At 35.8% G+C, this 11,832-nt stretch overlaps 1 protein-coding gene and 1 long non-coding RNA gene across 2 annotated transcripts; one reads left to right on the top strand and one right to left on the bottom strand.

Moving 5' to 3' along the window:
• Positions 1-18: 18 nt before the first annotated feature.
• On the top strand, positions 19-1,240 carry LOC110371823 (malate dehydrogenase). Its single transcript, XM_021328225.3, has one exon. It carries the CDS (start codon positions 124-126, stop codon positions 1,168-1,170), a length of 1,047 nt encoding a protein of 348 aa, XP_021183900.1. The 5' UTR covers positions 19-123; the 3' UTR covers positions 1,171-1,240.
• Positions 1,241-4,783: 3,543 nt separating this feature from the next.
• Positions 4,784-8,679, bottom strand: LOC135117410 (uncharacterized). Its single transcript, XR_010276880.1, has 2 exons — positions 8,068-8,679; positions 4,784-5,291 (listed from the first exon to the last, which is right to left on the bottom strand). It is a non-coding gene; the product is annotated as an uncharacterized LOC135117410 (long non-coding RNA).
• Positions 8,680-11,832: the final 3,153 nt, after the last annotated feature.

Below are 11,832 nucleotides of genomic sequence, written 5' to 3' on the forward strand. Positions count from 1 at the left end.
GTTTATGGATTTCTTTGGTAATATCTGTCAACAAAAAATGTCAAGTGTAGGCACACCCCCGGCACACCACATTTACAATGTAACAGATCTTTATAAAACGTACAATTGTTTATCAAAATTAACATGTTTCAGAAGAAGAGCATCGGTTTGCTTTTAAATAAAAATGTGCTGTCGAAATTGAAACATATATCGGTGAGAAATGTCCAAATTACTGTGATTGGTGCCGTAGGAGAAGTAGGTGCAAATTTGGCTCTTCTGCTAAAACAAAACCTCAAACTACACAAACTGAACTTATACGATGACGATGAAAAAAATATAGGAGCTGCAATGGAATTGGGTCACCTACCTGGAGGACCGCAAGTGAGTGGGTTCACCGGCGTAAATGGCTTGCATGCTGCTGTTCGAGGCTCAGAACTAGTCGTGATGGCTCAGCGAGTACCACGTAAGCCAGGTAATAGTCGAGAACAAATGATTGCTGCGAATGCTCCCGCTATGCAAAGGCTTTGCAGGGCAATCGCCGACGAAAATCCTGGAGCATTCCTTGCAATCTCTACAAACCCACTGAATTCAATGGTTCCATTTGCGAGTGCTCTCTTGTATAAATATGGCGCATATAACCCTTTTAAGGTGTTTGGTGTGACGCACATTGATTCCGCCCGGGCCCGCATTTACGCTGCACACGCTTTACAAGTAAGCTGTCGAAACTTATTCCTCCCCGTAATAGGAGGACATTCAGATGATACAGTAATACCACTTTTTTCAAATATCTGCCCAAGCGAATATACTATAGACCCATGTCAAGCAGACACATTAACGCGTCTTGTGAGAAAATCGGGGACAGAAATAGTATTCCAAAAACAAGGTTGTGAATCCGCGGTACTGGGTATGGCGTGGTCCCTTAACGAGTTCTGCAATTTAATGATAGAAGCTATTTGTGGTGGTGAAGTTGTAGTAAATTGTTATACAGCCAATCCTCACTTTGGAACAAGATTTTTCTCTGGCCCTACTGTAATAGGACCTTATGGTATCATACGGGCATGTTGTGAATTTACTTACAGTGACTATGAATCTTTTCTGGTGACTGCTTCAGTTCCTGTTATTAATAGAGACGTGACTCTTGGAGAAGAGTATGTTAGGTATATTGAGTTTGCAATGAAGCCAAAATATTAACATTTGTAGATGTCTATTTACATAAAACATAAAAAGAAATCAATAAAAAGTGCCAATTATTTAAGACCTTAAGACGGTCGTTTTTTATTTAAGTATTGAAATGACATGGAAAAACCGTAGGCTTTGAAATAAAATTAAAGATAACTTTAGATAACCTGTTGCACCTAGGCATTAGGACTTTTATTTTAATTACTATTTGACGTACCTATTGCGCGTACAAAACGGTTAGGTCTCGTGGTCCTCCTCCAGAGGTTATTCGTGAGATATGAATTCCCATGTAACTAGGAACTTCTGTTATCTACGCAATTTGTGAGGTCAGTGTGATAGTTAAGTGTATTATACTTTAGGAAGGTACCATAATACACACTATTTTCTCAGTAAGGAAGAACTTACAAACCAAACATTCTCGAGACCATTGAAAACAAAGCGATAGGAATTGCGAGGACATAATCGAAGCTGACGTGTGCGGCATTCACTTGTAACGGTCCAATATCGGACAAATGGCGAGGTGGTGACGCAAAGCGGCCATCCGAGTCGCATCTCATTCGGAGAACATTGTAACTGCTAGAGTGCCTTGTTCCTCGTACTACGGAGAACGAGTATGGCTGCGTTCACATTGAAGCGTGTTCCATTACTGATTCTAGCGTTCTCCTCTTTGGGGTTTGTTGCCATTTCAATAGATGATTACATAGTGCGGTCTTCATACAGCACAAAGTACCTATGCTGTGTAGGCACCTATATTGGATGACGAGTAGGTATCAATTATTTACATAAATGGTTTTGATATACATTAGTCTCTACTAAATCAGCAAATCATACCTATTTATTAAAATGTAAAAAGTCGATGCTTCCCAAAAGATCCATAATCCATAAGAAAAAAATGTGTGTGAAACAAGGTGCATAAAAGGACTGCGCGCTCACCAGATGTGTTAAAATTTACCTCCCAATATAATTTGATGTGATGCTAACTTAACAGGCGGGGAGCGTTCTCAGTTCGGTGCAACCGCAAATAAGGATCGTAACGACAGGGTTAACTTTAAGATAATCGCTGAGCGGCCATACGGGTCCGCCGCGGCGTTACATTGAGTTTAATGTCTTTCGGTCTTGACGACCGCCGTCTGACGGTGTTAACTTGAGCGAGGGTTAAGGGTCGAGAGACCGGTGATTACACCTCTGTAAGGACCATTTATTGCCACTACACTGTTTGTGATTGCCTGCGTACTGCATTAACGTTTGGCTTTATTTTACAGACATTATAAAGTCATCTGCGGTTACGATGAGGTGGGTTATCATCAGGTGATTTGTCCCTGCTTCAGTGTTTGGTTGCTATTGTAGTTAACAATTGATAATAGTAGAGGTTTACTATCTATAAGATGTTAAACTGGTAGCCGACCCTAACGTATTTGAGAAAAGGATAGGCAAATGATTCTTTGAACGCTGTTTTGTAACGTTTGATTGAATAAGCCGAATCTAATGCTTGGTCTTAGATGCTGTAAAAAAGTAATGGTACACATGTGGTAAGATGCTTGAGCGTGATATACCTAAGATGTTCCTACATAGTTGAGTCTTATATTTGGTTATACTGCATTCAACAAACTCCTCGCACATTTTTTTTCACTGTGGCACGACACTGACTACGTAATTAGCTTCAGTGCTACAACAGATGTTTATGATGGTGAAGTGATAACGATCAATGTTGTCTCATTCTCATAATGTACAAAAAAGCAGATACTTCATCTAAATGTCATCGCCATGAATACTTTACTTTCCATCTATCCATACATATTTAAATGGGTGGTAATTATCATAACTATACATATAACTTGCTGTAATGCACTCAACGAGTTATCTGATCGATCATGATGCCTATCAACGATCGTGGTTAGATTTTATCAATTTATTAAGAACCTGTTCTCTCTTAATGTTGTTATTCTGCATTTTAATTACATTGAGTCTTAGTGGAAGTAGTGCATATCGGGACTTGAATTAAATTATGTCCTCCAACGACGACGTTGCATAGATTAATCGGTCGGGCCTACGTTTATTAGATTGGGACCCATAAGTTTTTAGGAAACTATGTGTAGCTTACAGGCGTTTCATGAGTGAACACAGTCATGAATTTTACCCTGAGCACTCTGAGCAGCTTGATTACCTATTCAAGAAATTACTTACATTTTATATCCCTTCACATAGTAAGACTCTACATGTTAAGAAGTGAAAGAAAACGAATTAATCAGAAATGGTGGTAGTTAACAGCGTAAAGGAAAAACTCCTAAAGCCGTGCCCAGACTGGCGACTGGGTAAAGTTCGGGGAAGTCGTTGAGATGTCCCATGGGTGTCGTCTGTCGGCGCCTCGCCTATGGGACTGTGCCGAGGTTCTATACGTACGAGCTTGTTGTGTCATGGAGCTATTTTCAATGAGTTAGCTAAACTTCAAAAGCAGATAAGAAGCGAATATTATTCTGAAAAGTTTCTTATTCAGCCATGGTACAGGAGGTTTATATTTTTCAGCTTTACGTACTTAATAGGTCTGCCTGCTAATTTATTTTGTATACACGTATTCGTGATACTGTGACTATTAAATTACATCATGCAGTAAATATCACTGACTTAAACGTCGCTACAGAACGTTGGTCCTGTACAGCAAAGCGTAGACAAAGAATGCGTGAAGTTCCGCAAGCGGCGTCGGCATTGCCTCCCACAAGTCGTTATCTCAACTTGTTTGCTAAGCCCGCCACGCCAAGAATTGCAAATGGCGATAATTCCAACTACACCGATAAATCAGCTACACCCCGTTCAACTTTTTTCCCGAGAGGGTCCCTCCTTTCTACCATTGTTGGTGATTGATCGCGCATTTCCTATACTTAAAGTTTTTCAAAACGCTCAAGAACATGTGTTGCAGAAGTTTCGACAAGCCATCGATGCCGATGTAAGGAGGTAAGTATGAGGATTTGTGCTATTAATTCGTCGTTTATTCATATTTAGTTTGAAAGAAGGCTTACTGCTTGGATAGATCAATTTTAGCATTTAGCAGAAAAAACTTATGAATACATATGTGATGGTTTTTTTTGTAGATCACTGTGAGGTGATTTAACAACTAATCAAATTGATTAGGATCTAAAAAATATGTTTTAAGTGGGTAACCCAGCGGTATGATCTATATTCTACCATTCAAATAAAACATATCTAAGTGGAACTATCCTTAATAACATAATGGTAAGAAAAACAATAAATTAGTTCCACGATGACGCCCCCGGGAGCCGCTAGCTGCGGCCATGCTGCGTCGATTTACGACCAACGCTAATTGTCCTCAATTTATACCCGATACTCTATTAACGATATAATACACACCACGTGTAATGTTCTATCTCTCTTCGAGTGCAAATTGTAGCTTGACTGAATCAGACTGACTTCCATTTTCTTTATAAGGTTTATGCCATAATGGGTACGTTCTGCTGCAGATTTAAATCATGGTTAGCTCAAGGAAGTACCTATTTAAGTACATCTACGATGTTTCTTACTTTGGTAACGACAGATTTCTCTTAAAAATCAAGTTTCAAGTTCCTAAGTATTTATCATTATAGGAGGTATGGGATTAAAAGAAATAATATACTAATTTGATATTGAAATATTTATTCTATACTTTAAATGGTACTTGGAAGCAATACGTCCGTCTAACAAGATCCCGTGACGCAGTGTGTGTAGAGTTAAATAAACAGTAGATTGTTCAGATAGAACAAAGAACAATGTTATCGAAAGTTAGGGGTATTAGTTTTTGCTTTATATAATCCAACACGCCCCCTCAAAAATTAATCCCTAACTTTTAGTCATTCGTTAGTTTACTATACAGTATCTAGTCTACAATTCAACATTACAAAGTGAATACTAACTTATAAATACGACGTAACATATTATACTTCCAAGTAAGGTCTGGGACAACTGTACAATAATGGTCCAACATTTGCTGCACAGGATCAGGGAAAACCCAGAAAAACCTGATCAGACCATTTCATAATGAAATTGTACTTAAATTAAAACTTATTCTATACCCAATCCTTTTCTCAGTCTTATAAAAGACACGACTGGTAAAGGTTTTGTCAACAAGTCTGCCAACTGGTTACCTGTGGAAATATAATTTAATTTTATTACATTTTTCTCAACTTGTTCTCTAGAGAAATGATATTTTATATCTATGTGTTTGGACCTTTATGACTTGTTGGATTATTAGCTATGCTAATACATCCGTTATTATCTTCATATAAAATAATGGGCTTATTAATTTTAAGTTTATGCTTTCTGCCAGAGACTTAAGCCATAATGCTTCTTTAACAGCTTCATATAAAGCCATATATTCGGATTCAGTAGACGAGACCGCTACTGATGTTTGTCTCTTTGTACACCATGTAATTGTATTTTGATCAAATAATTTAAACACATATCCAGTAGTGCTTTTCCTATCATTACAATCGTGGCCACCCCAATCTGAGTCGACATATCCACTTAGGATGTTATTGTAATTATTTCTTGTATATGTTAACTTCAAATCAATTGTGCCTTTGATATATCTTAAAACTCGCTTTAAGCATAACCACAATTCTTTATTGTTCTTATTTGTGTACCGACTTAAAATATTTACGCATGTACTTAAGTCCGGACGCGTACAAAGCATAATGTACATTAAACAACCGATCAGGTGACGGCATGGTGCGTCACACTTCTTATCAGCGTTAAGAGCTTCATAGTTTAATTTAAGCTCCATCGGTGTGTTTATAGGATTGCAATCACTCATATTAAATTTATTCAAAACGGTTTTAATGTAAGCACTTTGGTCTAAAGTAATTTTATCATGGTGTCTCTCTATTTTAATGCCCAAAATAATTTGATATCGTGTAAGTCGGTCATTTCGAATTTAGTCATTAAATATGCTTTGAAATTATTCATTGTTTGCAAATCTGCACATGCTATAACTAAATCATCGACGTACAAGATTACGTAAATATTTTAGAAATGTCTCCTTTACCTTTCATATATATACACCTATCTACTGGGGAGTTCTGAAAACCTATTTCTTTGAGACATTGTTCAAATGTTTCGTACCAACATCTAGCTGATTGTTTTAAGCCATAAAGAGCTTTGTTTAATTTGCATACGTAATTATCTTTACATTTTACACCTTCAGGAACTTTCATGTAGATTTCTTCCTTTAGTGTACCATTTAGAAATGCTGTTTTACATCCATATGATGAATCAGTAAATTATATTGATTTGCGTAGCTAATTAAGAATCTAAAGCTTGCTATTCTAGCAACTGGTGCAAATGTTTCATTATAATCACTAAGATATTCTTGACTGAAACCTCTAGCGACAAGACGTGCCTTATATCTTGAAGGTTGACCTGAAACGTCATTTTTAATAGTGAATATCCATTTACAGTCTACAATATTTTTATTTAATGGTTTTGGTACTAATGTCCATGTATTATTTTTCTTAAGAGAATTGAGTTCTTCTCTGACTGCTTTTTCCCACTGATTCCTATCGTTCAGAGATTTAATTTCATTTAATGATTTTGGTATATTACTTGTGATGGATAACGCACTATAGACATCATAGTCATTTTCATTATATGATTTACGCGAACATGTTTTCAGTCTTTCACTTCTTCGTAAATTTAAAAATTCATCAGGTTTATCCTGATTTTTGTGTTTCAAACTACTCTCAGATTCATTTTCAGGTTCATTCGGTATTTCATGACTACCGATTTTTCGAATTTTACTTGTACTGCATTCATCAGATTGAGAGCTATCTGATTTAGGGCCAGAACTATGAGACTTATAAGACACTGATTTTGTTACGGAGTCATTATCAGTTTCGTCTTGGGAATATGTATTATTACTCCGTTCAGGTCGTAATGAAGGCCTAGATTCGATAAAATTAGTCTCATCAATTACAACGTCCCTTACAGTTTCATATTTTTCGAATTCTGTATTCCAAACTTTATAACCATTGGGTTCATAACCTACCAGTATTCCTTTCCACGACCTATTGTCAAATTTGTTTTACTGGTTTTATTATGAACATATACAGTTGAACCGAAAACTCTGAGATTTTTAACGCTTGGTTTCCTATCATGCCACATCTCGTATGGTGTCTTTGATTGACTTAAAGCTTTCGTAGGCGTAATATTTATTAAATAAACTGCAGTTAAAACTGCATTTCCCCAAAACGTTTTGATGCTTTAGTGCCATTTAACATAGCACGAGCTTTTTCTGTTATTGTGCGAACCATACGTTCTGCAACACCATTTAACTGTGGGGTCCTAGGAACTGTTAAATGATAGCTTATGCCTCTTTCTCTACAGTAGTTTTTCATTTCGGTGGATAAGTATTCACCACCGTTATCACTATAAAGATTTACTACTTTGAAATTGAATTTAGCCTCACTTTTAGCGACATAGTCTTTAAAAGCTGTAAACACTTCTGATTTGTAAGTTAACATATACACCACACAATAATGTGTGTATTCATCAACAAATAAAACAAAATAATTTCTGTTATCTATTGTTGGAGGTGTTATAGGACCACAAACATCTGAATGCACAATAAACAGAGGGCGTTTAATGTAACTTTTGTCTTTAACTTTATTAAAAGGCAGGCGAGTCTGCTTCCCATTTATGCATGCTTCACACAACTTATCATTTGGAGTTACGGTATTTATTTCATCTAAGTCATCAATCATATTATGACATTTTAACTGCAGGAATTTAGTTTTACTTATATGTCCTAGGCGTTGATGCCATAATTCATATTTATTTTCATTAACATAACATGCTTGGGAAGCGGATTCCCTTTTATTACTGGTATTTTAAACTCTAGAACTATAAGATTATTCAATGTCTTACCTTTCATGATGATTTTACCTTCCTTTGTAATTTGTGTGCCTTTGTCATCAAATATTATGGTGAATCCTGCTTGCTGCATCTTTGATACCGATATTAAATTATATGGTACTTCGGCACAGAACAATACATTTGTAAGTATTCCTTGCACTCCTGTTTGACTGATAAGATTTATGTTTCCCTTTTAGTTGCTGAAATAAATGTATTGTTTTTAGCTACTGAAATTTTTAAAGGAGGATTTAAACATTCAAACGATGTGAAGAGATCATCTCTATTTGTGATGTGATCAGACGCTCCTGAATCTAATAGGAATTTAATTGTCGAGTGGTCTTTTTCATAATGGTATGCGCTTGTCATGAACGCAAATCCTGAAAAAGAAGAATTCGAGGTCGTTCCCTCTTGCAGGGCAATAGTTTGGACTTGTCTTGTCCTTTCTGGGGCATTGTTTTGTATATTTGTCTGTCTTTTGAAATAGAAACAATCCTGTTTCTTGTGTCCTTTGCGTCCACAGTAATGACATTTCACAAATTTTTGTTTGTTTGTTTTCTTGAATGTTGTATTCTTCAAATAGTTTTGTTTTGTGCGATTGTATCTGTTTTATTATATTTTTCTTCAACATGGAGTATCTTTAAACTGGTATCACGACTCTCGTTTTTAATTTTACTTCGTGATCTAATAGTCTAGTTTTACAAAACCGAGAGTGATATTTTCTTCAGATAGTGTCTCAATTGCAGTGATAACGCCATCATATGTATTCGGGAGAGTAAGTAATAAATGAGCTACTTTGTCCGTTTCCTCTAATTTAGCTCCAGCAGCTGATAATTCTGTCAGCAGATCGTCAAATGTTGAGAAGTGTTTGATCAAGGGTATATCGGCTTTTAATTTTAATCCCAATAATTGTTTTCTCAGCGCTAATTGAGTTGCTACACTTTTCCTTTCATAGATCGCGTCAAAATGTTTAAAACTGCTTGAGCAGTCCCATTTTCATTAATATAATTAAGATATGAGTCCGCCAAATATTCGACTATAATACTTTTGGCTGCCTTATTATTCTTTTCCCACTCAGCGGATCGCGTTCCAGGAATTTCTTCGTCAATAACACTGAGCAAGTTTAACTCTGAAAGCAGTGTACGAATTCTAAATTTCCATACACTGTACTTTTCTCCATTAAAAGGCTTAATGTTTCTTTTCACTTTTTCCATTGTCACAACTTTATTTTTATTTACAACTATGCACTTTACTGTCACTACGCACTACTGAATGTTCTCACTACTAAATGTCCTTTTTCGCACTGGGCCCATAACCTATAGGAGGTATGGGATTAAAAGAAATAATATACTAATTTGATATTGAAATATTTATTCTATACTTTAAATGGTACTTGGAAGCAATACGTCCGTCTAACAAGATCCCGTGACGCAGTGTGTGTAGAGTTAAATAAACAGTAGATTGTTCAGATAGAACAAAGAACAATGTTATCGAAAGTTAGGGGTATTAGTTTTTGCTTTATATAATCCAACAATCATAGTTAGAGGTGCATTGCATACTAATTAATATTAAACAAGAGATAAACTAGCCAGTCTAGGTTAAAATCGTAAAATAATAGTGACATTGATAAAGTTTAATTGCTGAATGGAAAGATCTAATAAGTAGTCGATATAATTTAACTCGCAGTAAGTTACCATTTGTTGTTTTAAGAAACATCTAAGTATACCTTGATATTGGTATAGGTACCTACTCAAGTGTTAATTATAGCTTTGTCATCTATCAAATTAAAGAACTAAGTCCGCGACGGATGTCCTACCTATAGTTCAAAATAATTTAGTATCTATTCAGCCATAAATATTCTATTTCAAGCATAATAATAGTGTTAAAATAAACTAATGACATTGTTGCGCGCATGCGCATGTAATTGGATCGCTATAGAAGGCGAACGAAGGGCCGGTTTCACGAACACTTGCTCCTAACTTGGAACATAGTTTCATGCTATTTCTGCATGCTCATTAAGAATAGGCGCTTCCTGACTACGCCAAGTGCAATTTATATTGGTTAAATTAACATTTCCTCCTGAAGTGTGTTACATAAATATTTATTAAATTAGACAGCTGATCTGTCAATGTTTTCCCAGTTGGTGGTAAATGCCGGGATATGGCCCTATGTGGCGTTTGAAAAAGATTTTTCATTACTTTAAAGTGCGATATTAATTCGTAGCATCAAATATGAAATTGCTTATTACTTAGCCAGTATTTCCCTAAAGCCGAAAATATTTAAATGTTTGTAGCAGTTTAGCAATTATACCTTTCCAAAACAGATATACCTATTTAATTAAATTCTTCGTCGTTTCACAGTCATACTTCAATGGTTAATCATTAAATGCTTATATTTGAAACAACAATGCTATGCGAGTGAATTCAATTAGACATTTTCTAACATAATAGACGATATGTCGCGTATGAAGTACGAAGTCGAAGTCGTACCGTTTCACCCCTCGACTCGGCGCGGCTTTTAATAATCGATTTAATTGAGCCAATGAACAATTTAATTAAAATTCTAAAGACACGGCGTACGGCCCGTGGGATGCGACGCGACGTGAGCCATGGGAACTCTTCACATTCAGACTTTTTGCAAACTGTCTAGATCCTTTATATCTGTAAGCAATCTATAAGTTATAATACGTAAGAAGAATCGAGAATGTGCGACTGTGCCGTGCAAGCTATTTTATTTGGCAGTAATTACCACAATTTAAAATAACACTAATTTATTTATTAATCAGTGTCTAATTGGTAGATATTGAAATGGGAACTAATTAGGTATTAGGTATATATTTATGTCTCTTTCTGACCTCGGGACTACAGAGTCCCGGATTTTTGGGAGGCGAACGTGGGGCCTAAGCCAACACGCTGAAGCCCTTTTGAGACAACTTTAATGAAATGGTGACACAAAACCGACGATTATCCCTGTATACACTATAGAAATGTACCCAAGGACAATCCCCGGTTCTGTGCTAAACTATTGCTAACTATGGATGAAAAGTACTTGGGCTATTGTGATGGGATGCTAATGGACTAGGAATGGGGAAACTACGGGAACTATGGCACCTGCCGATGACAATGTATTAAATACATGTTAAAATGGCAGGTGGAGACTCGCCAACTCACTTACTGGGCCCCCGGGAATCAGTCACTGAAAAGCAACAAGAGGGCAACAGGGTTAGGTATATATTATTTACGGGGTTTCACATAGTATGTACTAGATACCCAGTTAGTCACATATTTGCTCTGTCCATTACTCACTAAATTAGCTTGTTTGCGGTTAATTAGATAAACATAATCACCGTGTTATATATCGAATAAATATACAATTAACGATATATCAATAACAATTAATTATATTTTGTTTAATAGTGTAAAACCAAAGACCTTTTGTTGCAATAATAATTTTAAATTACGCTTGTTTTTCTTGTGGTGCGTACCACATACTTACCTATATAAAATCAAGTGTAACAAATGTTCACAAAAAATACCAATGTTTCCATTAAGTAAGCATTGCAGTTTATGTAAACATAACTAAATTACCTATGTTTTTTTTATTTATAGTTTAAAAGAATTAATACCTATACGAAATATATGTACCTATATATTTTTTTTCAATCAATGTTTCAATTTGATACTGATTGTTGTGCTGTATTAATATTCGTAAGTACTTATTTGTGGTCCATAACTTGAATATTTAAAAGATGAGGGTTATTAAAAACATTAGCCAAAATAC

Source organism: Helicoverpa armigera, chromosome 10 (assembly GCF_030705265.1).
Source record: "Helicoverpa armigera isolate CAAS_96S chromosome 10, ASM3070526v1, whole genome shotgun sequence".
Classification (NCBI taxonomy): domain Eukaryota; kingdom Metazoa; phylum Arthropoda; class Insecta; order Lepidoptera; family Noctuidae; genus Helicoverpa; species Helicoverpa armigera.